Genomic DNA, 27853 nt, shown 5'->3' on the forward strand with positions numbered 1-27853 from the left:
GTGTTTATTTAGCAAATTGATCAAGATGTATAGTAACTACCTCAGTCTAGTTTAGCAACATTTCTATCACCCCAAAATGATATCTGTCTGCAATCAGTTCTGTTTCTGCCTCAGCCCCAGGAACTACTGATGTTTCCTATCTCAGCAGCTTTGCCTTTTCTGGAGATTTCTGGCCTCTCTCACTTAGCATATGTTGTTGGGGCTCCTCCAGGTTATAGTGTGTATCAGAATTTCTTTCTTTTTATGGCTGAATATTATTCCATAGTGTGGATGGACCACAATGTGCTGTCCCTCCACCTGTTGATGGACATCAGGTTATTTTGACTGTGATGAGTACTGCTGTAATGTCCACTGTCCATGGGATGTGTTTTTTTTCATTTCTCCTAGGTAGACTCCCAGTGTTCCGGGAGGAGGAAATATGATAGATTTATGCTTCCCTATCAAGGTGTGATTTTGGCTCAGTTGATTGATAAGTGTAAGGATGGTCCGTGGACATTAGTCCATGTTGCTCAGCTTCACAGTCACATTCTTGGTTGCCTTTATGAAAACACAAATTGACAGCTCCTTCAGGGAAGCACTCTGGGGCTGCCTGGAGACAGTGTCCGCTTCCTTTGAGGGGCAGTGCAGGCAACTGAGCTGACTTAACCCAATCAATCATCAGTTTGTTTTGAACATCCTGTGCCAGCCCGTGGGTTTCCCCACTGTAACCAGTGTGTGCCTTGGCCCTCGAGTAGCTGAACGTGAGCTGAACCCCGCTCTCATGGTCTGGAAGCTATCCCATCAACCCCCTTTTTTTCATTTTTTTTTTTTTTTTTACAAATTCCCGACCTTACTCCCTCTAGCTCCTGCCTCCAGACCTGCACATCTGAACCTGTCTTCTCGGTTCCAGACAATGTGGGCTCCACAGAGATCCACATGCACCTAACAAGCCAGGGCCTTAGTAACTCCATGAAGGATCTGGCCAAGGCGGGTGGGAAGAGGGTTTGTGCAGAAGCCCCCACGGGCTACTCGAGGTGTTTTCTATGACTCCGCTGTTCCAGAACCTCTGCTTTGCAGCAAGCAGGCGACCCTCCCCACCAGGCACAACCCGCCCCTCCACCTGGTGCTTCTCCCCTGGGGCAGCCCAACCCCATCTGCTCTGCCTCTTGGGGTGTTTTGTGAGTCACATTTTCTCCAAGTCACCACTTAGCCTCTGTGACAGAGGTGGCACCCCTACCTTTCCTCATGGAGCTTGTATTTATGTTTAGGATGTTGCTTTTTCTCATAAATATGTTGGTGAATAAACCTTTCTCACTGTGGTTTATACTTAGTGCCTGGAAATCTCTAGATAGTCAAGCACATTCAGTAGAAATTTGGTAACTAGTTGAAATAATTGCTAGAGAGGAATGCAGATGGTGTGTGTTCTAAGTGGGCTTGTTAACCAGATTGGAAATTGCTGTGTATATCTCATTCTGGCTGCATACATGCCTCATTAGGTTGGAATAGTCTCCTTTTCTATTTCTGCTACTATCAAAGTCCCAGAATGCCAAGACCATTTAGTTCCGTTCAACATCTCTTTATTGAGCACCAGTTATACACAAAACACCATGTTAGTGGTAAGCCACCAACTCCTATTCAGCCTGCAAAACCCATCCGAGAAAATCCTCTTCTGGAAGCCTTCTCTAATTGCTACCACCATCACTCGTTCACTCCTCCAGGTGACCTTTGTATCATTCTTGGTTATGTGCTTTATTCTATTTTGTAATTTTTAAAATATCAGCCTCTTTAGCCCATGCACTGAACCTGAGTCCAGGGACTGTGTCTCCTTCATGTTCATATTTCTAACACCTCTAAAGCATAAGGCTTTAATGGTCATTTGTAAAGTTGTGAATGAATTAATGCTTTTCTGCCTCTTAGCAAATATTTGTTGAATGAGCAGATGAGTGAATATGTGCCTACAATGAGGAGACATGGCGACTTGATGTTGCCACGTAAGCCCAGGCTAACAGAGACAGAAGAGCTCCCGCCTCCCGTGAGCACCCAGTAGGGATTGCACCTTCAGTGAGGGGAGGGGAGGCTTCTGGCAGGGACTTCCATTTCCATCTGCAAGCATCTGGGCCCAGGGGTGGCTCTCCTGGATGAATTGTCACATGTGACCCATCCAGCTCAGCTTCGGCCTGTGGCCCAGGGCAGCAAGGAGTGATCCACCTTTGGAGCTTTACGTTTGACATCTTGGGGACCTTCTCTTAGTCATCTCACTTTCTTCCCACAGGAATTATCCAGGGAAGAAGGACAGATGGTACCATCCCCACCTTATGTGTGAGGACAGGCAGAGAGAGCTTGGGAGACAAGCTCCCCGGCTGGGCCAGGATCTGGGCCCAGGCCCCGCCCCCTCCTGCCTTACCCTGTTGGGCTTTCTGATGACACCTTCAGGCTCCCTCTGTTCGATTGTATCACCCTCAGGCTTTCCAGATGGTTCCCCAAGCTTTATGAAGGTCCCGCTGCTATTTTTACTATTCCTGATCTTCTCGGCCCCCAAACAGACTACTGGGAGCACGCCAGACCATCTTCCTGGTGAGCAGCAGCAGGGCGCCTGGAGCCCACGCACTCCCGTGCAGGAGCGAGCCGAGCAGGCCAGTTGCCAGGGACCCAGGAAGGGTGGCTGCTGAGGTTTAAGAAGCAGGCAGGCAGCCTGCAGGGTGGCTTTAAGGTCGACTCCCATTGTCCAGACCCTGCAGCCCTGTCCTGTCCTGCCCTGCCTTTCCCAGACCAGGTACAGGATGTCCGTTCATCCGGGGCTGCCCCAGCCTGGGCCTCCGAGGAGGTGGCCCTGAAAGCTGCACAGGGTGGAGGCAGCTCTTCCCAGGAGGAGTCCAAGGATGGAGATGAGTGTTCATGGAGCACCTGCCTTTTGCTGGCATTGCGCTGGGCTCCATTCTCACATCCTGTTAGCATCATTCTAAGGGAGGTCAGACCAGACTGAGTAATGTGCCCACAGCACCATGTGCTGGGGCCTTGGCCTCAATTCTGGTCCTTTCAGTCCTTTGCCACATCATCTCCTCCCCGGCACAGCAGGATCTGTGTTCTAACTTTAGTTTTGGCCTTGTACAAGCTGAGCATGAATAAGGAATGAAGTTTCTTAATCTTCCTCAAACTCAACAGGTACAGAGAAGCTGGCCTCAGCTCCGAGGGGCTTATGGAGAGTGATGTTGGTTTTCCTAAAAGTCATAAAATCCATTCTCAACTTTAGCCTAATCCAGGTGTGTGAGTTGGCTTGCTATTACCATAACAAATACCTGTGATAATCAACTTATAAATAGAAAAGGTTTCTTTTGGCTTGAGTTTCAGAGGTTTCTGTCCATGATTGGTCGTCCCCATTGCTTTTGGCCCATGGCATTACATCATTCTGGGAGTATGTGGCCAAGCAAAACTGCTCTCCTCGTGGCCAGGAAGCAAAAAGAGACAAGTTGGGGTGGGAGTCTTAATATCACCTTCATGTCACACTCCCAGTTACCTAAAGACTTCCCACTAGGTCCCTTCCCACAGGTTCCACCCCTCCCAGTAGTGCTTACAATAGGGATCAGGCTTTTAACACACGCCTTTGGGGAACATGCAGGATCTGAACTACAGCAAGACCTACATCCAAGAAGAAAGGCCCACTTGGCCTCATCTGGGGCAGGTGATCTGATGTAGTTTTGCTGGTTTACCTGTCCTGTAGGCTTTGGTGTGTGCTGGATTTCATGTCTCTTTATTATTGTAGTTAAAGGCTGTTGATGTTACCATTTGCTCCTAAGGAATTGTAAGCAAAGATACGTACATTAGCCAGCCAGGCAAGCAACGCTGGACCTTTTCCAAATGCCCATGTGGCCCTTAGTTTTCATAACCAACAACTCCGGGTCATTGTGTGTGTGTGTTCTTCCTGTCTGATGACTGTCATCCTGGTGAAATGGGCAGGGTGTAAAATGCAAGGCTTCCCATGCTGTCATATGAAGGAGCAGTGGCCTTCAGTGAACAGTAATGGGTAATGGGTCTGTGCAGTCATGCTGTCGCCCTTAGTGACCCCATGCAGGCCCACATTACTGTGCTGCCTGTGGCTGAGCAGGGGCTTAGATTGTGCTCAAAACCACTGAGAACATGAGAAGTCAGATGGGTCTTCTTGCCTGTTGGTGCCCAGGGCTGTGTGGGTCTCAGGACACATGGTGGCTCACCTGCCACCATGCCTCACTTTCAGAAGATTAGATCCCAACATTCCTAAATAATCCAGTGTATTTCTATCTCTGAATTATTATTCTGGAGTCTGTGTTTTCAGCCAGTAGAAATCCAGCTTTAGGTTTCCTGCCCACTGTTGGGTGAAGTATTTCTGTTTGCTCACCACGAATTCAGGCTGGTGGAGTTGAGTCCCTCATCAGGAGAGAGTGACGTGGAGGACAGCAGTGGGCCTGCCTGACACAGTCCAGTCAGGATCAGTACTTTGCAGAGACTGAAAGAGAAGGCCGTGCCAGGGGCTTGCTACCTGCAGGCAGCCTTTCTCGTCAGCTTAACCTCCTTTAAGAAGGAGGCAGAAAGAAGCCAGCAGCATAGGGAATTATCACTATCTTCATCTCTGTTTTTCTAAGGAAGAAACTGAGACTCCAAATGTTATGTATTTTGCCCAAAGGTTCACATAGCTAGTAAACGGGAGAGGCAGAGTGGATCTCGACTGGCTGGCTACAGAATCGGGGAGAAGCAGGGTTTCTTTGCTAATTTTGCTGACTCTTGGCTCATTAAAAGTAATACAGGCACAAGTTTGTTTTTTAGAAAAAGAAAAACACAAGAAGTGCCAGAGGTCCCTGCTGGATGCAGCTCGTTGGGGTGCCACACCCTCCTCGTTGCTAGGGGACCTGTGGGCAGTGTGAGGCCCCTCATGCAATGCTCCCTACAACAAACAAGGGTGGGACAGCACATTTCCTCTGTGTGCCCTGGTGCCAGGAGCTCCGAGATGACTAATTTCCTCATCCACACAGAAGGGCAAAGGAAACCTGAGGAGAAGTAAAATCTTCCAGAAGACACGCACTGGGAAGTCAGTCTCCTGGGCCCAGTCCTTCCCTACACTTCTCAGCAGCAGCATGACCAGCAGGAGGTGTTCTTGGAATAGCACACGTTTCTGCGTGTCTGTACCTCCTTCCCCAGCACCTGCCACAAATGGAAACACACTCTGCACCCCCTTAACCCCGTTCCCCTCACTGCTCATTATGCCTCAGAGATGTTCCCATGTCAGTGCATGGAAACCTCTTCATGTGGTGTATTATTTGTGTTTAAATAGGTGTCTGTTTAAATACAACCTTTGGATGATACGGAGCCCTTTGCTTCATCTTTCCAATGCTGCTGTGCTGTTTCAAATCAGTTTCTTTGCATGTGTCCCCTCTGTCCGTGGGGTGCATTATCAGAAGGCACCCATGCACCCAGTATCCTAATCGTCACACCTGAGGACTGGCCTTCCCCTGAAGGAGTTATCAAACACAGGTCCTCCATGCTCCTGTGCAGGTGGCAACTACAGCAGGTCAGGCATCTGGGGACTCGGAGCCATTCTGCCTTGGTTCCATTGAGCACGGGCAAGCAGAGCCAGCTCTGAGCACCAGGGTCATGCATACCAGCACTGGCGCTTACGTAAGGTTGCTTCCTGCACAGCTGACCAGAAGGCTCCCCTGTCAGAGAGTGGCTGTCCCTCCCTTCCCCAACTTCTCATCATTGTTTGTGATGCCCCTGGTCCTCTGACCCTCTACTTACCCCTTCATCTTCCTCCAGTGTGCTGCTTCCTCACTCCCTCTCCATCCCGGAGTGACTGGCTCTGCCCCATACTGACCCTGTTGTTAAGGGTGTCATGTCCCTCACATCTGTCTGTACTTGTTAAGTTCCTATGACATAATGACTATTTTCAACCAATAAGTAGTGAGTCCCCACCAAGGACATGGAACCATGTCAGGTGATACTTGGGATGCCTGCAGATCCTTGGTGTGGTCCTTCACCTCAAAGCCTCAGCATGTTGCCCTTGACTTAAAACAATGTCGTACTAGGTAGCTGCAAAATTCTGGTAAATTCTTACCAAGTCTTTGGAATCAGAGAAAGGTGAGCAGACCAGCTGGTACAGGCAGGTGAAGATGTGCCTTTAAGGGCAGATTGAAATAGCCCTTGGGGGATTACTGATGTGAGCATAGTGAATAGCCACCCCTGTGGGTCAGCTTGGTGCTGTGTTAGTAAGCTTTTTCTCGTTGTGACCAAAATACCTGACCAAAAGAACATAGAGGAGGAAAGGTTTATTTTGGGCTCATAGTTTCAGAAATTCAGTCCATGGTTGGCTAACTCCTTTGCTTTGGGTCTGAGGTGAGGCAGAACGTGGCAGAAGGGCAGTGGTAGAGGAAAGGGTTCATCTCATGCTGGCTGGGAAGCAAAGAGAGAAAGGAACAGGGGCAAAAGGGAAGGTGTGCCCTTCCAGGGCATGCCCACAGTGACCCACCTCCTCCAGCTGTGCCCCACCTGCCTACAGTTACCACCCAGTCAGTCCATTTAAACTAGGGTGGACTGATGAGGTTGATCATTTTGCCTCTGAATACTCCTTCATTAACACAGGCACTTTTGAGGGAGACCTCATGTCCACGCCATAGTAGATGCTGTGCTCATTGCAGATATCGCCTCACCCTCCAGCCCTGCAAGGGAGACGTTGCTGTCATCCCCCTCTGTGGTTGAGGAAGCTGGTAATGAGACAGGTCAAGACCTGGCTCAGAGGTGTCCAGCCTGAAAGTGTCTGGCTCCCAACTCTCCTGTTCACTCTTCTCTCATAGCATAGTTGGTCCCTCTCGTCTTCCAGATGGCTTCGCAGAGGTGGAGCTGCCCAGTTGCATCCTTGGTCTCTTGGCTGATGACTGTGTTTTCATTTTAGGACTTCTGCCATGGGCAGGTGATGTGGCCACCCCTCAGTGCCCTCCAGGTGAAGCTTGCTGAGCCTGGGCAGTCCTGCAAGCAGGTGTGCCAGGAGAACCAGCTCATCTGTGAGCCATCGTTCTTCCAGCACCTCAACAAGGACAAGGACATGCTGAAGTAAGTGCCTTGGGGTGGGGAGGGGGGCAACTCAGCCTCTGTGGGCTTTCTGGGTTAGAGTCAGGTTAAAGGTGCTTGGTCTCAGTTTCCAGGCTGTGGACTTTAGGGGAAAGATGGGGTAAAGGCAGCAGTTTGCAGCTTGACCCCCTAGCGAGGCTTAGCTCAGCATTTTCAGTATTCAGTAAGATGAAGTCACCTGGCATGTGGTATACTTGGGATCTCAATGGGGATATTGTATTTGCATAAATAATGCCACATCTGGCCTTGGAGATTGTGAAAGGTGTTCATTTTGCTAATGCCGCACCTATGAACAGGGAGGGAGTGGAGGTGGCTCAGAATCACAGCCATGGATGGACCTGCCCCTGAGACCTCTGGTAATAGCCAGATTCCTAGATGGCCCCCAGCAGAGTCCGAGCAGTGCAGGGGGCAGGTGACATCTTCAACCTTGGAGTCAGAAAGGAGTGAGAAATGGGGAGGAGCACCTGGCACAAAACTGCCCACAATAGATTGCAAGTGCCACCGTTCCCTCTTCTGGTCCCCTCCCTTCTTCGATGTTCCTCAGGCATCTTTGGTGCATGGTGCATCAGGTCCCTCGGCAGCAGACAGTTGCAGGCCCAGGAATGCTGGCCAGGGCTGTACCTGGGGCCCTTCATGTTCCTGGAATTTCCTGCCTCATACTTGCAGTTTGTTTGGTGACGCCATTCATTTCCCTTTGCATCAGTGTTTGAGTTTGGCATCTGCAGTTCCTAAATTTCCATATGAGGTTTCTTCTGCCTACTGATCCCTCTCAGTGCTAATTCTGTTCTCCCAACTTTTATCATCCCTGCCTTGGTCCAATATTGCCTAACAATCTAGTCCCCCACCACTTTAATATCCCTGATAAGAGATTTTCTCCAAGATACATGCCTATAAACATTAAGGGACTGCTATCTCAATTGTAAATATTCAGTCCAATGGTTGTGGTATCCTAGGCTTGAAGAGGATGTTTAAGGTATAGAGGGTGCTTGGGGGTCAGGACTCAGCTGTCCCATTCTGGCTTCATATCTGGCCACTGTTGTGGAGGTCTGAGCTGGCCTGGTCCCTCCTATGAGTCTTACTATCCTGAAACGTGGTATAAAACTCCCTTTAGAATGTGTGGTCTCCAGCATCACTGGCAGCAATACTTTCCTGAGCGGAACTGTGAGGGATGCCGTATTTTCTTTTTATGGGGAAACCGGCCTTTTTATGGGATAACCAGAGGCTACCTTGATTCCACCGTCAACATAAAAGCACAGGCCAGAAGAGGGAGGCCAGGGAACTTTCTGAGAGGGCTGGTGTTTGACATGTATGGAAAGCCAATGGGAGCCTCCAACTCTAGAGCAGAGATGCCAATTCTTGGGTTGGCTTTCCACTGGCTCCTTTTGCAGATATCTCCCAGGGTGAGATGGCTTTTTGAGAATCCTGAGCACTCTACTAGAAGTCCAAAATTGCTCGGTCCCGACGTGGCACTGTATTCCGAGTTCTGCCCGTGGGAAGCCACTTCTGGAAGAGGAAGGACAAGAAGCTGGGAATGGGACCTGCATGGGACCCCTGAGCAGCGGGTCTTTGTTCCCAGTCTGGGAAGGAGTTGGGTTTCTGGGTCTCAGTAATGGTGTCTGAGGTTGGTTCAGAGCTAGTATGGAGCCCACACAGGAGACCTGCCTCCAGGGCAAGGGTCTGGGTCAGTGGGGACATTAAGGGCAATCAACAGCTGGGAAAGGGACCAGTTCCCTCTGTTCCATCAGTTTCTCAGCTATAGAATGGAGACATCCTGTGTGACAACAGAATAATATATAGCACTTGCTGAAGAAAAGAAGGGCCCCTCTTTCCAGGTTGCTCTGACAGTGAAGTAGGCTAGAGGTGGCCAGGCTGAGATTACAAAAGCCAGTCCCCCGGTCAGACTGCTGCCTTTTCCTCCTCCTCCATGCCCCATGCAGAGTCCACAGAGTAGAGGGGCATGGTGAGGGACACTCCTGCAGTCAGACCCTGGACTATGCGATCGCTCTCTCCTTCACCCCTCCCCACAGTAGTATTTGGGTTTTCTTACCAGGAGGCGGGAATGAATGGTAATTTTGCAATAAAGCCGTCTAAAATTAATTCTGTGAACATAAGAGCCCTACTGAATAACTTGTTCATGCATTTGTAAATACAGATAATGTTGTAAAAACCCTAGCTATCTGGCAGTCTATTGAGTGCCTCCTCAGCGTGGAGGTAATCCTGGCCCATCCATATTCATGGCCAATTAGCAATTAGCAGCTCAACAAGCCAGGGCTGCTTTTGCTTCTCCAACTTGGGGCCTGGTTCTCAGACAAGCTTAAGCTCTTTTCTGTCTTAGGGCGTCCACAACCTTTAAGAGCTACCTGTCCTTACTGTATAGTATGAATTTAATATATCCCGTAAATCAAGTCCTTTGGAGCATCTTGAATCACGGAAGACGGGGCCGAGGTCTTTGAATTCCTGTATGTGCAGGGAACAATTAAATGCTAGAGAGGCCACCTCAGAGCATTCATGATTCAGATGTGATTCCTTCTCTGGACAAGATTTCACGTAGATGCGGGGTGGAAGGAACCAGAAGGCAAAAAGCCCCTGGAAGTGCCAGAGACTATTGCAGCATGGCTCAGTGGGGAGGACTCAGCTCCATAAAAAGGAACATGTGTTAACATTGAAGCCCACTTTGTGTTTTGGTTACCTCTGTTTTTCTGGGGATTGAACCCAGGGCCTCACACATGCTAGACAAGTGTTCCACGGCTGAACCACGTCCCTTGCTCTTGGCTACCTCTTAATGGTGTATCTTCCAAAATTTTACCTTGTAGGTGACCCTCAACATAAGATATGGTTTGATAAGGTGGTTTGATATCATCTCATGATGTTGGGCAGTGGCAGTGAGCTGTGACTCCAGTCAGCCACGTGGTCACCAGGGGGACCCACCAATGTGCCAGGATGCTATGTTGTAAGCCAGTGTGCTCAGTAGGTTGGGTATTCAGTGCATATTTAGACTCTATATTTTCAGCTTAGGATGGATTGATGGAAACCTAACACTGTATTAAGCAGAGGAGCACCTGCATTGGCCCCTGGGATTCCAAGCTATGAATTCTGACCATCTGTGCCTTGGCACTGAGAAGGGAGAAAGCCCTGAACCAGGGTGGTCTCCAGGTCTTGGAGGGAAGGAAGACACTCGGGCAGGGGCCAGTGGGAGGAACAGGAGCAGCAGGTAGGACAGGCCTGTGTCCTGTCAGGGTGGGGCAGGTAGTTTCTGTCCTCTTCCTGGTGCTGGGGTTCCCAGCCTAACTCCTGTGGTGAGGAGAAGCAGGCAGCCCCGTGGGAAGAGACTTCGTTCTCTTATTCTTCTTCAAGAACTGTAACTTGTACACTAAAGGCTGAGGAGCCCCAGAATCTCCACAGTCAACCTGTAAGAAAAGTGTCATGGACCAATTGTAGAGAAGGCAGCACCGTCGGAGAGAGGACAAGAAGATACACGTGGTGCTTGGAGTCTCTGAGCAGGAGGGTGTATCTGAGCAAGACAGAATCACAGGGACAGAGAGGCACACACAGCCTTGTGTGCACCATGAAAAGGTAGGGGATCTCTTAGGGACCAAGGGAGGACTCCTGGGCTAGCAAGGCTGTCTGATCACAGGATGCTCTCCAGTGATATGTGCCTCTCTGATGACATTTGCTCACTAGTTACAGGAGGATGATGGAATAGCCTTCCTACCTACCCAGGGCTGTGGAACAGGCATCTGCACACCAACAAAAGGGAGAGTCCTCTTGGGGCCTAGGAGATGCTCAGACCAGGGGGTTGTGTGGTGTTCGAGAGGGACTAAAGTGGTATGTGCCCCCAACACACATCAATGAACCTTTGGGGAGTTGCCTGTGATGGGTCTTCACTGTGGCCCCCAGGAAGTGTCAGTTGCTGGAGCCCTTTGTAGGAGTCTCTTCGTCTCCCCAGTAGGTGTCTCCTGCTACAAACCCAGTTTAGACACATTCACAGATGTGCACTCACAGGTATGTGTACACAAGCAGACTTCCCAGAAGCCTGAGGCCAGGTGACCTGGGAGGGCATAGGAGGGCTTTTCATGGCTCCCAGCAATTCCACCCCCAACCACAGGGTCTGAGAGTGGTGGTAGAGATTTCTACACTCCTGGTTAGCAGCGTGCCAGGCAGCTGGTCTGAATGAGGGCGTAGCAGCTACTGTAATCCACCCACATGAATAAATAGCATAAGCGTAAATCTGTGTCCCGAGGCCACATTCCACATGTAAACTTTTCATTCCCAGCTCGGCTCCAGATGCCCCTTTCTCTTTGATAGCCAGTTTGGTACCCTGAGAAGGACAAAATCCCTGACTCATTTTTCTTTTCAGGAAATCTATGAAATGTTCACTTTGGCCTTCTCTCTTCATGGTCCCCATGACCTAAAACCCCGGTCATCACCATCTCCCAGGTGGCATCAAGGCCAGAGATGTCAGGCACTTGGAAAAATGTAGAACACTAGTGACTGTAGGGACAAGGCAAAAGGGGTGCTGGCCTCCTGAGCAGGCCTCAGAGCTGGTGTCATGGGCATGTGCGGGGATGCTGAGCCCTGCAGAAGGAGACCAGAGCCTCGGGGAGAGCTGGTTCCTGAGCAGTGGGGCTTCAGCCTTGAATGAGCAGAGCCAGGCTGGCAGCCTGGAAGCGAGCTCCAGAACCCCCCAGATGTGCTGGTGATCCCCGGATTAACGTTGGCAAGAGGAGGTAGCGCCCAGCAGCTGGTTGCCCAAAGAAAGAAGAGAGAGGGCGGTGCGTCTTCCTCCTGCCTGGAAGCCTCCAAGGCAGTGGGAAATCTCGAGTTGACTGTTCTAATCTCCTCCCTCCCAGCAAGAAGTGAGACTACTGTGAACAAAGCAAAATGGAAAAGGCCGATCTGTGTAGATTCACACCATCTGCAAGGGAGGAGGTGACATAACCCGTCCGGTGCCTGCCAGGGTCATGAAGGCAATGGCAGTTATTATCATAATGATAATAGTTAATGTTTACTGATCACTACTCAGAACTAGATTCTGCCAAGTGCTCTAGAGACACCACTCTAATTCTGGCAGGGAAGGATTATTTATCCCATTTTACGTAAGAGAATATATTGAGCCACACAGAAGGCTCAGTCATTTGTCCAGGGTTACACAGCTCTTAAGAGACAAAGCCAGGACTGAAACCCAGGTCTGCCCGGCCCCCCCACACCTCGTTCTTGGAACTTGGGTGCAGCACTAGGTCCTACCTGGCTTCCACCCAGGACACCAGGTAAAGTCTTGTTCTGGAGAAGCCATGGTGGGGTGAATCAGTGCATCCCGTGTGAGGTGGGCAGATCTGTAGCTCTCTGAGATAAGTGGCCAGTACCTTGGAAACAAAAAATGGAGTATCTTTGCCTCCCAAGCAGTGAACCCAGACTGAGGGACAAAGCCGCTTGGTATGCAGCCCTCAGACTGCTCTGCTGTTGGGGAAGATGGCAGAGGAGCACAAGCCCCAGGAGCAGGCCCTGGCTTTGCATGTCCTGAAGTCTCCACTCCCTTGTCTGTAGTCTGGGTTATGATCTCCCGTGGTTGAAGGGTCATGTGAACCTATAAGATTCTACAGGAAGGGAAGCCCCTGGGAGAGCACCCGCTTGTTCACCAGTGGGAAACTAAAGCCATATCACAGGAATCTTTATAAGCATTTAATCAAAAGTTTAACAGACTTCTGAAAAATACTTAACACGGAGCTTAGCCCCAGGCCTATTCCTCAGCTCACTGCCAGCGCTTTTGTGTGCAGCCATCTTGGCTTGGACAGTCACACTCACACACGCGAGGTTGACCACGTTGTATGTCCTATTTCATAATCTGTCTTCCTCTGGAACAGCTCTCATGCTGGGGCACACTTTTCATGTTTGGAGTTCTGTTTAGAATTCCATAAGCACAGAATGGCCATGGTTTATTTAACCATTCCCCACTTGGTGAGTATACGGCAGGTTCCAATTTGCCTCCATTACAGTTCACTGAACCCCCTCAAAGACACACTGTAGGTACACCTGGGCACACATGTCTGTCCAGAGCTAGATTCCTAGAGGTGAAGAATTGCGGGGTCAGAGGGGCACCATTTCATTTTTGCAGCAGGAGAACTGAATGTGTCCTCCACACCTCAGCAAGTAGGCCGGTGTGACCAGTGACAAGGATGAGCCCTGACCCCTGCATTAACAATCCATGTGCCTTTCTCTTCCTCTTCAGGTATGAAGTGATCTGCCAAAGCTCAGAGCTGGCCAAGGACATCCTGGTGCCCTCCTTTGACCCCAAGAGCAAGCACTGTGTGTTCCAAGGGGACCTCCTGCTCTTCAGCTGTGCAGGCGCCCACCCCAGGCACCGGAGGATCTGCCCCTGCCGGGACTTCATCAAGGGCCAGGTGGCCCTCTGTAAAGACTGCCTATAGCAGCCGCCAGCTTGGCCCCACACTCAGTCTGCTGGGGAATTTCTTGGCTCCATGGGGCAGAAACCATTCAGGGACTCTGGCCAGAGCCTGAACTTTTTGGTCTAAGGTTTGGATTTGGTATTGCTCCCACTGAGGTCAGTGCCTCCCCCAGGGAGTTTTCGCCAAAACAAAACAAGAGCAGTTGTCAGGCCAGGACCCTGGCTTCTTGTGGTACAAGGAACATACTTCCTATTGTGTGAGGAGCAGCTGTAGGGAGACTGTCAATGCAGGTGCTCCAGGGTGAGGAAAAAAAGAAATCTTGCGATTCATTTCAAACAAAAGAGGAGAAATGAGCTGATTGGAAAGAACTTTGGGAACATTCCTAAACCCATTAACTTATTTATTTGGGAGGGAGGGAGGGGAACAGGGAGGGAGGAAGGGGATCGATCACACATTTCTTCTTTAATTTCCCACTGTTAGTCATTCATGATACTGCTGTTCCGTCTGCTTCAGGTGGGTGTAGTGGGACCAATGGTATGCTCAAGGGCAGCTATGGGGACCTGACTTCTGGCTGCAGGTGGCAGCAGAGCAAAAGAAACTTTTGCTTTGGAAACACAAGCAAACGGTCCAGGGCATTGTCACAGAGTGGAGGCATCCCATGTGTACTTCGCAACTGGCAGCTAAAGGATATGTGACCCTTGGGCAGGGGGGACATGGCTTTCATGTCCAGAGAGCCCCAGCCAGGGACAGAAGACACACAGGGACATCTGCCTTGTAGTCAAGAGAGATGCCTTTCCTGTGTGTCCCCACCAGCCTACCCACCTTGGCCCTAATTTCAGGCTAGAATTCCTTTAGAAAAGAAATGCAGGATTGTGGGATTTTTGTTAGCTAGTTTGTGGTAACTGGAGATAGAGGTGAGACTCAGAGAGTCACCCTCAGACTTGAAGGGGGATGGCTTTTTAGCCCCCAACAGCTGAGCTTCAGACAGGAATGAATTCAGTTCTTCAGAATTAGTGGTATGATCAGAGCTGGGCTACTGACAGGTGTTCTTGAGTTATATCCCTTCTGAAGCCTGTTATCACCAAAGTCCAGGGAATGGGGCACTCAGTGAACACTTGATGTTTGCTGGGGGAGCAGGGATAGCTCAGGATGAATGTCCTGCACTTCCCTGACCACTTTCCTGTTGGTGTGGTTTGCAAAGGGCCAAAGTATTGGGCTGCCTTTATTCCAGGCAGAGTTATTCTGAGAGGGCTGAGCAGTCCCACTGAACGAGCTCACCAGCGGGCTGAGCAGACATGTTGAACCCACCTTCCACACCCTGGAGCCCCGTACTCTGCTTTTGTGTAAGTTCCCACACATGCTAAAGCACTGCTTCCATGCTCTGCATATATGTTTGTGGGTTTCTCATGAGGCCCCTGACACGTCTGTGCTGGTGAGAGTAAGCTGTCTTCTTCCTCTGGATAGGAGTTGCCAGCATCATCCACCCAGCTTTGACTGGCAGTTTGGTGTCTGAGCAGCTGGAAACCGTTTCCTAGCACCCTGCCTGTGGGGGTGCAGCCAGGTGGAGCCTCTGCCAGGTAGAACAGCTGGGCAAGGCTAATGATGAACAGTCCTTCAGGAAATGAGGGAAGGGAAAAATTCTGCTTCATGGGGAGCAGGGAGCCTCTACATCTGGGAAGTTGAACTGCCTGCTTCTCGATTTCTGCTGTGGTGCATAAATAATACCAACTTTCAGATCACTGCTCAGTGATCTGAATTTCACCTCCAGTTCCAGAGCTGAAGAGAGGGTGGGGAGGGGCCACCAGTGTCTCCTCTCCTCAGGTGTTCCCTGAACACATCTGCCAGGGAAAGTACCAGTGGGGACACCTCTGCCCAGAGCATTGATACAGGGGACTTGACTGGGAATAACCTTTGCCTTGGCCCAGCACCAAGGTTGGAAGTCCAGATGAAACCTAGTTTGTTATGATAGCATGTGTGTGTGTGCACGCGTGCGTGTGTTCATTTCTGTAAGCTTTGAAAGGACAATTTCTGCAGTAGGAAGGAAGAAAGCTGGCATCCTCATTGTGAGGAAGGGCATTTTTCCAGTGAGTGGGCCTCTTGGCTGCCCTCTAGTAAGTGGGAGTTTGCTTGGGTTACCAGACCTGTTAATTCCTAGGCCAGTTCCGCCCTCTGCTGGGCTCTTCAGGGAGCTTCCCAGGCTGCTGATGACTGTGTGGGAAACCTACCAGCAGGGGGCACCTGCAGGCTGAGATTGATTTCCCAGGCAGGGCTAGGTCGACCTGCTTAGCAGAGAACTGTTTCAAGAAGCACAGTTCAGAAAGCAAAGAACCTGGGAAAGCAAGGTTGTCTCCCTGCAGAAGTTTCAAGCATCATTCCCTGTCTGTCCCTGGACTCGGGGCCTCTTCACCTTCCTGTTCTTCTCTTGTTAGGCAGCCTATAAGAGCACTTTCTACCATTTAAAAATTCCTCTAACTTCCTCAGTCCAGTCTCAGCTGGAAGTAAGCCTGAGTTCCCTGGCTAGGGCTGTTGCTCTTGGGGAAAACTAACTCACACTCCTGTGGCTAAGGGCATTATTGATGGAGTTGGTGAACCTGAATGTGTACCAGCTCTGAGGCCTCCTAGGACTTATTCCAAGTTTGGTTCCCCAGGGGAAACTGGGGAGGGGCTTTCATCAGCCTAGTGTGGGAGGAAAGTGTGTGGCAATGTGGCCTGGCTCCTGCAGCAGTTTTACCATTGCTATTTTTATATAGAAACCTAAATTGATTAGTAATTGATAACCAATCCACAGGGAGAGAGATCCGAAATCAGGATTAATGTTTTCCTGTGCTATAATCATATCTTGCCTGGGCTTTTGAGTTATTTTCCCCATTGTGATCTTGAGACAAAAACTTGAGGGAAAAACATTTATCTAATTTATTAAGAGAAACCTTTCCTTCATAAGGTAAACACTTTCTAGAGTAAATACTCTAGAAAGGGAAAACACTTCTTTGAATGCCAGTAACCACCTCATTTATTTTGTGTATGCAATTTGATTTGCACATGTACAAATGGAGATGCTTTTTGCGTTTTTGCTTTGATTGGGTTTTTGTCAGTGCTTATTAGTTTGCTTTTTGTGTTTGCTGTGTGTTTGGAATGTTAGAGTCTGTCTCTTGGTGAGGTTTGTTTTCCTGATGTGCCTTTTCACTTTGCTTTGGGGTTGGTTTTTGGAATCTGGGTGCTGTTGAAGGGTGGTAGGTCCTTGAGTGAATTCAGATGTTCCAGCCGGGCACTCAAAATGGCCCCTAGTCCATTCTGTGTGTTGGGTGCTTTCACTCCCAGAGGAGGACTTGAAGCCATGAGAAGGCCAAGGAAAAGGCTGGCTTCCTCCAGACTGGGCCACAGTGTGGGTCTGTCTTAGGACTGCTGGTTACCAAGCTACTTGTGGACCAGAGCTCCCTGTCACCCTGTAGCTTGCTGAGATGCAGCTGAGGCAGGAAGCCAGCTCAGGGAGGGGCTGCATTGAACTCACCAGAAACAGTAGCCCAGAAATACTTCTGCTGGCAAGCATCATGAAAGGGGAAGACTCTGTGCCCCTCTTTGTTATTTCTTTGGTGGATGAATGCAGGATTTAATGAAGGTGAATAATTACTCCTTTGGGAGTAGAGCTGCAGTACAACTCACTGGAAGTGAAGGTGTCAATAAAATGGATTGGACTGAAACTCTAGTTTATAGGTGGGTATGTGCTTTTTAGATCAGACCAAGGTGGTTTACCTAGACTGTGTATATAGTTAGATACTGCTACCCTCTCCTCAATTTTTTTCTTTTTTTAGTTGAAGTACTGGGGATTGAACCTAAGACCTTGCACACGCTAGGCAAGTGCTCTACCACTGAGCTCCATCCCCAGTCTCCCCTACCTTCTTAATTATTTTTTGAGACAGGGTCTCGATAAGTTGCCCAGGCTGGCCTTGAACTTGCGATCCTCCTGCCTCAGCCTCCCAAATAGCTGGGATTACAGGCATGCACCACCACACCCAGCTTCAAAAATTCTTGATTAAAAGAAAAGTATTTTGTTAACGACAGGCTCTGTTGTATGTGTTACTATCCCAAGCCTGGATTGTTTTATTTATTTTAAAATATTTTAATTTCCATATTGGCTTTATTCTAATCCCACCCATCCCTATGAGGTTGCAGAGCACCTTCATGTAACTAAGTGGGTGAACATAAATAGATCCATACTCATTTAGGAAGCTGACAGTTTTCTAGAGCTGAGGGTGAGTTCCTTTCATTCTTGTTGGCTTCAACAAAAAGTGGAACACCAAGTTTTTACATATAGCAAAAGACCAAATTAGCTGTATAGTCTTGGATGCAGAAAAAAAAATTACCCTAGCTTTCTTAGCACTTAGGGTTTTGTGAGGATTCAATGTTTAGCACAGTGCCTGGCACGTAGTAAGCCCTAGTAAATGTTAAATATTGTTATTAGCATTTCATAAAGCCTGAGAAATAAAGAGCTGAGCTCACTCCCTATCTGTTGATTCAAAATAATACCTACATGAAAATATTATTCCAAGTTGAACAAGTATTGTAGGAATTACTGGTTTAGAGTGTCCAAGTTCTGTGCCTACCCTGGTAGTTGAAATTTTACTGTATTATTGAATGCACTGATTTGAAAATATGCCAGACTTCAGCTCCCAATGAAACAAGGCTGCAAGAACTTATTAACTGGAATCGAAAAAGGTAAAGGTCACCTTTGGCCACATACTGGACTTCACCCTACTGATGTCTTCTGGAACATTCCAGAGGGTTTCTTTGAGAAAATTTTTGAGTTAGAAATTTGAGTTCTTTGATAGATTGTACCCTTTGAATTAAAGTGAGCACTATTCCTCTGCAATACAATAATGGAGACTTCCCTGTGTTATTTAAGGGGAAGGAATGACCAATTAAACTTATTCCTTCCCCAGGAAATCCCTTTGCTGCCCCCTGCTGGCCAGGGTGGCCCCTAACGGGCTGATGACCCCATGTTTCCACCAAATAAAGGTTAATTCCAGGGCCTGTTCCCAGAGAAAACTCACCTCCCCAGGGAGGGCACCTGATGCCCAGGGCAGAGATTTTTGCCCCTTACAGAACATTCCCCAAGAGGCTACTCTTGGTTTAATGATGTTTTCCCAACTCACTTAAATATCAGTTTGCTGTTTGTTTCGGTGTTGGGGGTGGGAGTGGGATTTAGCCTCTTATTTCCCTGATGAATTTAAAGTTTTATCTCCTGCCCATGTTGACTCAACTTTGGACAGATTATGGTTATGGAATATGCGGGAATTTTCTGGAGTTTGGTATCTTTTTCAAATTCCTTTGGTTTCTCTTCAGCTGATCGGCAGTCTTAGAGTTCTGTGGATGCAAGGATTGGGATTGCCTTCTTCAAAGCCTCACTCTCTAACCAAGATTCTGTGGCGCCTTAAGACTGTCCCTCATCCCTACCCTGCCCCCCGCCCCCAGCAGGAAAGGCATGTGCCTATTTGGCAGGCAGGGTCACTGTCCGTGGAGGATTGTGGGGGGGCGGTAGTGGGCACTCAGATGAAGTGGTGGGTCAGGAACCTCTCATCTGTCATGTCTGCCAAAGCTGAGATGGCAACAAACGTGAGATGCATCTTGCTCACCGTCCTGCCCAAGTATTAACAGGACCACAGCATAACATTGATGCCAAAGGAGATGGTGTGTCCCTTCTACTGTAGTTGCTGTCACAACCTTAATGTTGTTAGCAAATGGCCGTTAGCGTCTGTGTCTTCGAACAAATCCTGGTACAACTGTTTTCTACTGTTCACTTCTAGGGTTAAGTCGTGCAGGATTCTGCAAATAAGGTGTTGCTGTCCAATCGTTACTGTACTGGCATAGAGAGCTCTGCTTTGTTTTCCACTGTTGTAGAGAAAACTAGGGAGAACTTTATTTTTCAATAAACTTTTCTTGTGTGACAGGTGGGAGTGGTTTTTGTGAGGGCTGGCTGGGTGCAGGGTCAGCCACAGAACACAGCTGGGCTGCTGTCCAGATGCACCTCATGGTTTACAAAAAAAAAAAAAAAAAAAAAGCTGATAAGTTTGTGGAGGGAATAGTCTTAGTACTGAGCATTCTCTGCCTTAACAGCACATCCACCAGTCAGGTCAGAGCACTCCCTGCCCCATACCCACTGAGCAAGGAGCTGAATTAGTGAACTGCTAGACTTTTTTCTTGTTTTTTTTTTTTTTTTTGAGATAACTATCAATCACTGCACCAAACATTTAAAAATCTTTTAGAATGGGCTTGTAAAATGGCCCTAAAAAGACTACTTGAGTATAAGAACTTACTGTACTGTAGCACATTCCTCCCTTCAAAAAGAGCATTGTTTGAACAGGAATCAGTGGGCCTCGAGTGCTTGGTCAGGCAGAGGTCTTAGAAGCATAAGGCCACATCAAGGAGCTTGTCTACAGCTGACCTAGCCTGTACTTTGAAACCCAGGCACTGCCTGGTGAATGCCTGCAACAGAGATGCTACACAAATCCTGAAAAAGGTGCCAAGGAGATGCTGAGAACCTCAGTTTGGAGACTGCTATCTCCTCATTCACCTTCCCTGAACTTCCACATTGTATATTAGATACACTAAGAAAACCTACAGAAAAGAAAAACTATGAATGCTGCATCTATCACACTTGATCACACACTGGGACATCTTCTGTGCAATATGTGAACATCTCGCGAAGGTCCTCTGAGTGCCATGTGACGTCGCTGAACAAGCTACAGGTTAAGTGTCCCTTAACTGAAATGCTTGGGACAAGTCTTTCAGATTTCAGATTGTGGGATATTTACATGTACACAATGAGACACTACTGGGGTGGGACTCAAGTCTAAACATGAAATTCATTTAATGTTTCCTACACATCTTAGCCACAGCCTGAAGGTAATTTTGCACAGTACATTCAGTGTACTTATGTTTTGACTGTAGTCCATCACATGAGGTCAGATATGAAGTTTTCTACTTGTGGCATCGTGCTGGCTCTCAAAGTGTTGTGAATTTCAGAGCATTCAGGATTCCAGGCTTCATGGATTAGGGATACTTAACCTGTACCTTCCCTTTACCAGCCCAATGGGAGAAAGGGCACTGAAGGCTGAGGTGGAGGACCCAGGAACTAGCCATCCCTCTGGTCCAGGCAAGTGATTATGCAGTGGTCCAGGTGGCTCTGCCCTAGAGAGGCCAAAACAAAAATTCAAGGTCTCTGCTCCCCACCCCCCAGAAGAGAAAGCTACCACTCCCGCATCATCCTTCAGCTACAATGGAAAACCTGCCCATGATGGCGAGCCCCAATTTTGTTGGTGTTGCATGATGACTCTCAAAGATTGCCTCACTGTGCCATACAAAACAGGTAAAGGTCTTTATTGGGCAGACAGTACTGTGAGAGGTACAGAACGCTGCAGGGCGAGGGGAACGAGTCTACAGAACCTATACCTAACGTTACATAAACAGAGAACACCTTGTTCCTTACAGAGGAGTAAACCATCTCTCACAGACTGTAATGTACCATTACCACTTGACACAGCATATAGATATATGCATATACGGATAGATTATATAATTATTTATTACAAATAAACTAGTTTCACATCTCTCAAAAATGGATCCTGTTTTCACATGGATGTGCAGGTTCTGAGTGTATGAGAAAGGGTCATGTGCTTATTTAGCTCGTCCATGCAAAGCTCATACATATGTCAAGTCACTAAGTACTTTAAAAAATAGAATGGTCTCCTTTAGAACAAATCTGTTTAGATTTAGGATTAGTAAAACAGTATGAAACTAATGAAACACACTGATAGAAATTAGTGAGATACTGATGGTTCCGGTTACGTAAGGGGATGAGGGACTAAAGGACCCAGTCTTCCCTTAAAATCTGCCAGGAGAGAAGAAACCTTGGAACTAGGAGGTGGCTGGGGCCACCCACAGTCCAGAGGAGAGGAACCTGCTCGCTGTTTCAGGCTTAGAGCACCACAGACGGGCATGCTGCCAAGCAGAGATCTTATCCTACCCCAGGAACTGTTTTACTCCAGAAAACAGAAAATGTCAGTTCCGAGTTGAGATGGGAAAGTGCGTCCCCTCCTGCAGGCATTGTCCTAATGTGTTTGACTGGGGCAGCGGAGTGAGGGTGCAGGGCAGGTCCACCCACTGGGCAGACCTTGTCCTGTGACGACACACTGTATGAAAGAAAACTTCCAAAAAAGAAACTGATGTTCAGTGAAATATTGGCACCGTCTGCCTACGTGGAAACTTCTCGTCGTCCTGACAGTCTTCATGAGCAGCAGCCCACACTGGCCCTTGGGGCCACCTTCACTCAAACATCTCGTAGTGACGTGTCTGCCTCACCCTGGGCACCATGTCAATGAGGAGCCTGCAAAGAGGAAGCGAGACACTGTCACCACGACACCAGGCCCTCTGCAGAGCTCAGGGAAGCACAGAGGAAACACGTTCTGAGGTCATTCACGTACCATAAAATTCACCCCTTGGAGTTCCATCCAGTGGTTTCTGATATGTTCATGAATTCATGTAATCATTCCCATTACCTTAATTCCAGAATATTTTTATCCCCCAAAGAAACCCCATTTCCACTAGCAGTCCTTCTACCCATTACCAATAGTCCACTTCTGCCTGTATGATATGAAATACCCAGAAAAAGCAAATCCGAAGATATTATACAGTATGCGGCCACCTTTATCTGGCTTCTTTCATTTGGTATGTTTAAAGTTCCTCCAAATTGTACTGTGTATTAGTTCTCCATTCCTTTTTAGGGCTAAATAATGGACCTGCTATATTTATTTATCAGGTAATGGGTGGTTTCTACTTGTGCCCATTATGAAAAATATTGTCATGAACATTTGGGTACAAGTTCTGGCATTGATGAGTCTTCAGTCTTCCAGAGTACATACCCAGGAGCAGAACTGCTGGGTCAAATGGTACCTCCATGTTTAACATTTTGAGTAACTGCCAAATTACTTTTCAAAGCAGACTCACCATGTGTGTTCCCATCCCCCCACACCCCCGTCCCCACCAACACTGGTAACTGCCCCTGGTTTTGAGTATAGAAGTCCTAGTGGGAGACAGGAAGGGTTTTAACATTTAAAAGCACAGTGCCTTTCAAAAATGGATGCTGGATCCAGAGCTGGCAATGCCAGCACACCGCTTCTTCAGTGAGTGCCCTCAGTGTGGGCATTGCCTCAGCGTGGTCTTTCTGCACTGACCAGTCCCTTTTACAAAGGGTTCTCCAAGTCTGGGGCCCAGCCTCTGGCCCAATGATGCTACCTGCCTCTCCCAACTCATTATAGCATCACCTGTGGGTGGCAGGAGGGCTGCAGGGGTAAGGAAGCCACCCCAAGATGTCAGCCTGGGCATCCTGAAGGTCACCAGTATAGAGAAAGTCAGTCTCTATTTCCAGGTCATGAAGGGCTAAAGGGAGGATTATTTAACGGATCATAAAGGCATCAGACAAAAGTAAAGGAGTCCCTTTGTGTTTTAAATGCCTTAATACTCTTGTTGGGATCGCTGCCTTCTGTGCCAGCCCCAAGGACAGCCGACCCCTGGTAGGGGCTTCTCCAACCACTTGACAGGTCAGGCTCAGGAACCTGATCTGTCATTTTCTGGCTAAAGAAGCAGGTGGCAAGGGTGGCACTCCTGGCCACCAGGAAAACAAATATGAAAGAAGGAACATACTTGACCCCGTAGGCAAATATGGTGAGGCCGATGAGCACGCCTATGCTGCCATCCAGGTACCAGACCGCCGCATTGTGCTTGAACACCTCCGCACTCAGAAGAATGGAGAAGCCCATCACACCACCCACGAGGGAGTTAAACCCTGCAAAAGGAGGAGAGACGCTGGACGGTGGTGCTCAGAGATCTGTCTCAGCCACCAGCGTGCCTCAACATCTTGGAGCACCTGCAGGAACGATGCTACCCAGAGTGCTCTCATCACCTAGGACACCAACATGGCTCATCAAGTCCCTGCTCAAATGTCACCAGGGACCTCCTTGGAGAGAGCCGTCCCCCTCTGTCTCCACCTTTAACCCTCTTTCATCTCTAAGCACTTACGCCCATGTGAGAGAGTGGGGGGTGCTCAGCATTGGTACCTACTAGAGTGCAGACCTCAGGAGAAGCAGGAGCTCAGTTCCCTGTTGAATCCACAAAGCCCAGGACAGTGTCTGGCACACAGTAGACGGTAGAAATTCAACTCCTGGCTGACTCACATCTGTTGAGTATATGCTGAGCCAGGTTCCCAGCTGGGTGTTATAGATACTTTCCCAATTTGAGGGTATATCATTCACTGATGAGATAACTAAGTAAGTGAGGTTAAATAAATCAACCAAAGTTATTCAGAGTAAGAAAGGCAGGGCTGGATTCTACCAGAGCCTGCATCTGTTACTTCCAGAGTCTGCACCAACATTCCAGAAGAGCAATGCAAAATTTTGAATTGACTGAAGAAATTTCCGTAAAAACTAGAACTGGAACAAAGTTGATCATCACCTCCTTTCACAACTTGAATATCATCCTTCCGTTTTACCTGTGAGTGTTCAAAAGCCAAGCAAGAAGGGAATGACTTAGGGTGGCTTCTGGAGTTTCCCCGTGACATAAGCCACAAGGTTCCTCACCTGTTTCAGCATCATGATGTCCCTGAGAGGAGCTCCAAGCTCGGCCTCCTTCCTGGGCAGCCTCCTCCACCCCCCGTGTAATAATGCCATGCTTCTCAACTCAAAAGCCCTCATTCTAGCTACAAACAGGAACACAGAGATAATACATTCATGCTGGCTATACTCCTAGGAGAGAGGAGGCTGGTGGGGGATGATTTGAGGAAAGCCTGAGTCAGTCCTACTTCAGAGGACCCGAGAATGGACTGTTCCCACTCATGAGAACAAGACAGGTAAAACCTGAGGCCTGCCAGGGCCTCTCAAGGACTGGCCTGGGACACACTGCAGTGACCTTACCATCACTCCAAGTCTTAGCTGGTGACAGTTGAGCACACAGACTTAGACAAGAACACCTCATCTCCACAGCACCAAGCCCGACACTCACCTGTGACAGTGGCTTCTCTGTGTAAGGCCCACCCCTTTCACCTGGATTACTGTGGCTGGGGTGAACCCTCTCCATGCTGCCACCCAACCTCTTCCTTGACTCCCATTTATGCCCCTTCCTCAACCTCCAGGAACTATTGCCCTTTATGAAACCTGCTCAAAGTTGCCTTCCTAAGCCAGCTTCATTTTGTACCTCCTTATTCTGCTCAGGTCCCCTCATAAAACCCTTGCTGAGGTTATCCATGCCCCCATGTTGCCACATAGATGGGTAAGTCCCCCCCACCTCTGTAAGCCCCCTTCTTCAGCCTCACTTTCCTGGTTCTCCTGCTTCCTCTCCAGCAATTCCTTCTCAGCCTCCTTTTCTGGTCCCTCCTCCACATGCCCACTCTGGTCACCTGGGCTCTTCCTCTGAACTCTTCCCTCCATCTAAACTCTCCTCCCATCTCATAAGACAATGTCTCCAAAATTTCTATTTTTGTGCTGACCCTTCCCTTCAGCTGCAGATACTCATGCTTCACAAACTGAAAATGCTCAAATCTCAGTTCTTGCCCCTAAACATCTCACCCTCCAACCACTGCCTTCTCTATGTACAGTGCCACCATCTTCCCAGTTGCAGAGGCCAGAAATCCAAGAGCCATCCTTGATTTCTCCCACACCCAAAGTCCAACCATCAGGTGGGTCTTGCTGTTACCTCCCTCAGTGCATTTTTCAAATCTCCCTTCTTCTTGCCACTCCCAAATTTATCTGCACCCATTCTCTCCCTGCCCAGTTCCCATAAGCCATGCTCCTGCCAGCAACCGAGTCCCCAAGTGAACCTCTGCAAGTGGACAAAGCTAAAACTTTCTTAGAAAAGCCAACCATTACCTATCTCAAATCTCACCTAAACTTTTCACAGTTGATACCACCAGCCCCCTCCTGCCTGTCCATGCCACCTCTTACCTGCTCCTCTCTCACTTCACTGCAGCCACACTGGCTCCCACAATGTCTCCAAACTTACTGAGACCCCTCCTCCTTGGAACTTCCCATGATTCCTGCCTCCTTCCCAGCTAAGCCACTCAGAGCCCCTCAAGTGCTTCCTCTACCCCCTATGCCCACTTAACCCCTTCATCCATGCCTCATTTTTTCCCATAATTTTTTTCCACCTGCTATTTTTGCTATTTTTCCTTTACCATCTTTCTCCTGCTAGAAACTGAGCTTAAGGATAGGAACTCTGTCCTTCAACCTTGCTGTATTCCAATAGGGTCCGGCATTTATGAGGGGTGTAAATGATAGCTGCATGAATTAATGAGTTACCAGATGGAGGGACGGTGTGGAGCATGTCTGTAGTTTTGCTTTCCCTATGGTCCTAACAATTTGAACCCCAATGATGCTTAGAAAAGATGCAGAGGTGTGAGGTTCCCCAGACAGCCACTAGATGTCCGCTCAGCTCCACCAAGTCAGCCCTGCTCTGCCCACCAGCATCAAGAAGAGCCCAGGGGCCAGTGTGTGACAGCAGGTGCCCTGTCTAATTCATACTGAGGATTTCACCTCCTTCACCCACATCTTCTAGGAGGGGGCTGCTCTCCGCTCTGTTTGGCCCACTGTTTTATGATAACGAAGTCTCACATGTTGTGATCCTGCAAGAGAACACTAGAACAGCCATACAGGGGCTGGGGACAGAGTCCACGTCTGCTGCCACATCCCTCAATTTTGGAGCCTTTCCCCAATTTCAATGCCCGCAGGAAAAGCCTGGGTACCACCCTCTCACCAACGGCAGCACACCAAGCTGAGCAGTCGTTCACATGAGCTTGGCCCTGTCCCCTCAGAACTGTTTTAAAGCATTCTGCTAACAGTGCAGAATGGCACAAAATAATGGCGGGGACCATCTTGATTAGAGGCTTTAATGACAAGATCAGAATCTGTAATTAGGTGCATTAATTTGATGTAGAATATTCTGATAGCTTTTTATATGCTTGAAAAATTATCAGAGAGTCTTGTTATTTTAAGAGTTGGAAAAGAGCAGTCACTGCAGGTCCCGCGGGTCAAAGGGGTTTTCCATCTTGCTGCAGCTACTCCTATGGACAGGACCAAAGCTGGGGCCTGAGTTCAGAGCTTTCCCCCAGGTGCCCTCTCATAGTCTTCCTCCATCTGATTTGGCTGCAAACTCATTTTACTCCTAGTCCTAATAAGCACCCTATGCATGTTGACTAAATATATCAAGCAACAAAACCAAATTAGACAAGATCAGGCAGCATAAAGTGGGCAAGTCTGGAGTTTACTATGGTCTCTGTCATCCACACCCTGCATCCTCTCTCCCTGAAGACCCACTTCCAGGCATAAGAACATGCCCTGCCACAAAAGACCTGGCAGGGTCAGTCTGACCCAGTTTACACAGCTTCAGCACAAGATCCAGACACCCATCAGGTGACAGGTAAGGGCTGCCCTCCCTCCTCAGGGAAAGCAGTTTGCCAACTTGCTCCCTCTAGAGAGAAGGAACTGGGCTCAGCTCTGGCAGGGTAGTAGTCATAGGGTATGTGTTCCAGAGCCATCCTTCAGAGAAGACCTAATATTAATGAAGGCCATGGCTCCCCACCCCGACCCTGCCCACCTCCCAAAGGGAGAGAAAAACAGAGGAGATAATTACAGATTGCACTCTAGTTTCTGCTAATCAACAAATGAGTAAAGCTCAGATCCCAGACAATACAATTAGCCAGAGGCTGTAATTACCCCTACATATTTTGCCAAAGACACCTACTCCCACCAAGCAAGGGCCCCTTCTGGTTAACAGGCTTAGAGAGCCTCTGTCCCTGGAATAGCACTCATCTCTCTGTGTCAGTCTCTTGTTAAACCCCAATGGACATTTGTCCCCAAGCCCTACCCATTAAACCACTTTTCTCTACACATCCACCCTCACAGGGTTCAAGGACCACTCTCTCATCTCCCCAGAGACTGTTCCCTACTTCTTTCTCATCTCTTTCCATTGTTCCCCACCACAGACATCCAGAGGGCTCTTTAGAACATGCCAGTGATGTCACCCCCTGTGCCCTAAAGACCTGGGCCAGCACTATGTCCTTCAGAAAGACATAAAGGAACTGCAACAATGGCTGGAAAATCCAAACCCAGACATATGGCCACACCCACTCATTCTTCAGCTGATGCACAAGCATCCCTGTGCTATTCATGCCTAAGAAAAGCAGGACTCTGCAGCAGAGGGAGGCATTTTCTTTTTCACATTATAAAACACCAGACCACAAAAATCACCCTTGCGTTCTGGGTATGCCCCAGGTAGGAAAGAACACAGATCAGTCCAGGTCTTATAGGACACTGTATTAGGGTCAATTTGATACCGCT

General features: G+C 48.6%; 2 protein-coding genes across 8 annotated transcripts in view; one reads left to right on the forward strand and one right to left on the reverse strand.

The window, feature by feature from the left end:
- Mgat5 (alpha-1,6-mannosylglycoprotein 6-beta-N-acetylglucosaminyltransferase) overlaps positions 1-13888 on the forward strand; it is a 321612-nt gene extending 307724 nt beyond the window's left edge. For all 7 annotated transcript variants that reach the window (XM_047544029.1, XM_047544030.1, XM_047544028.1 and 4 more), the window contains 2 exons: positions 6896-7053; positions 13298-13888. In XM_047544029.1, coding sequence (XP_047399985.1) covers positions 6896-7053; positions 13298-13496 — 357 coding nt within the window. In that variant the 3' untranslated portion in view covers positions 13497-13888. The remainder of the gene's footprint in view (positions 1-6895; positions 7054-13297) is intronic.
- Positions 13889-20306: 6418 nt separating this feature from the next.
- Positions 20307-27853, reverse strand: part of Tmem163 (transmembrane protein 163) — a 217434-nt gene continuing 209887 nt past the window's right edge. Inside the window, exons 7-8 of the mRNA XM_047546919.1 lie at positions 23172-23313; positions 20307-21855 (exon numbers count right to left, since the gene is read on the reverse strand). Coding sequence (XP_047402875.1) covers positions 21795-21855; positions 23172-23313 — 203 coding nt within the window. The 3' untranslated portion in view covers positions 20307-21794. The remainder of the gene's footprint in view (positions 21856-23171; positions 23314-27853) is intronic.

Source organism: Sciurus carolinensis, chromosome 3 (assembly GCF_902686445.1).
Source record: "Sciurus carolinensis chromosome 3, mSciCar1.2, whole genome shotgun sequence".
In the NCBI taxonomy this organism is placed as follows: Eukaryota; Metazoa; Chordata; class Mammalia; order Rodentia; family Sciuridae; genus Sciurus; species Sciurus carolinensis.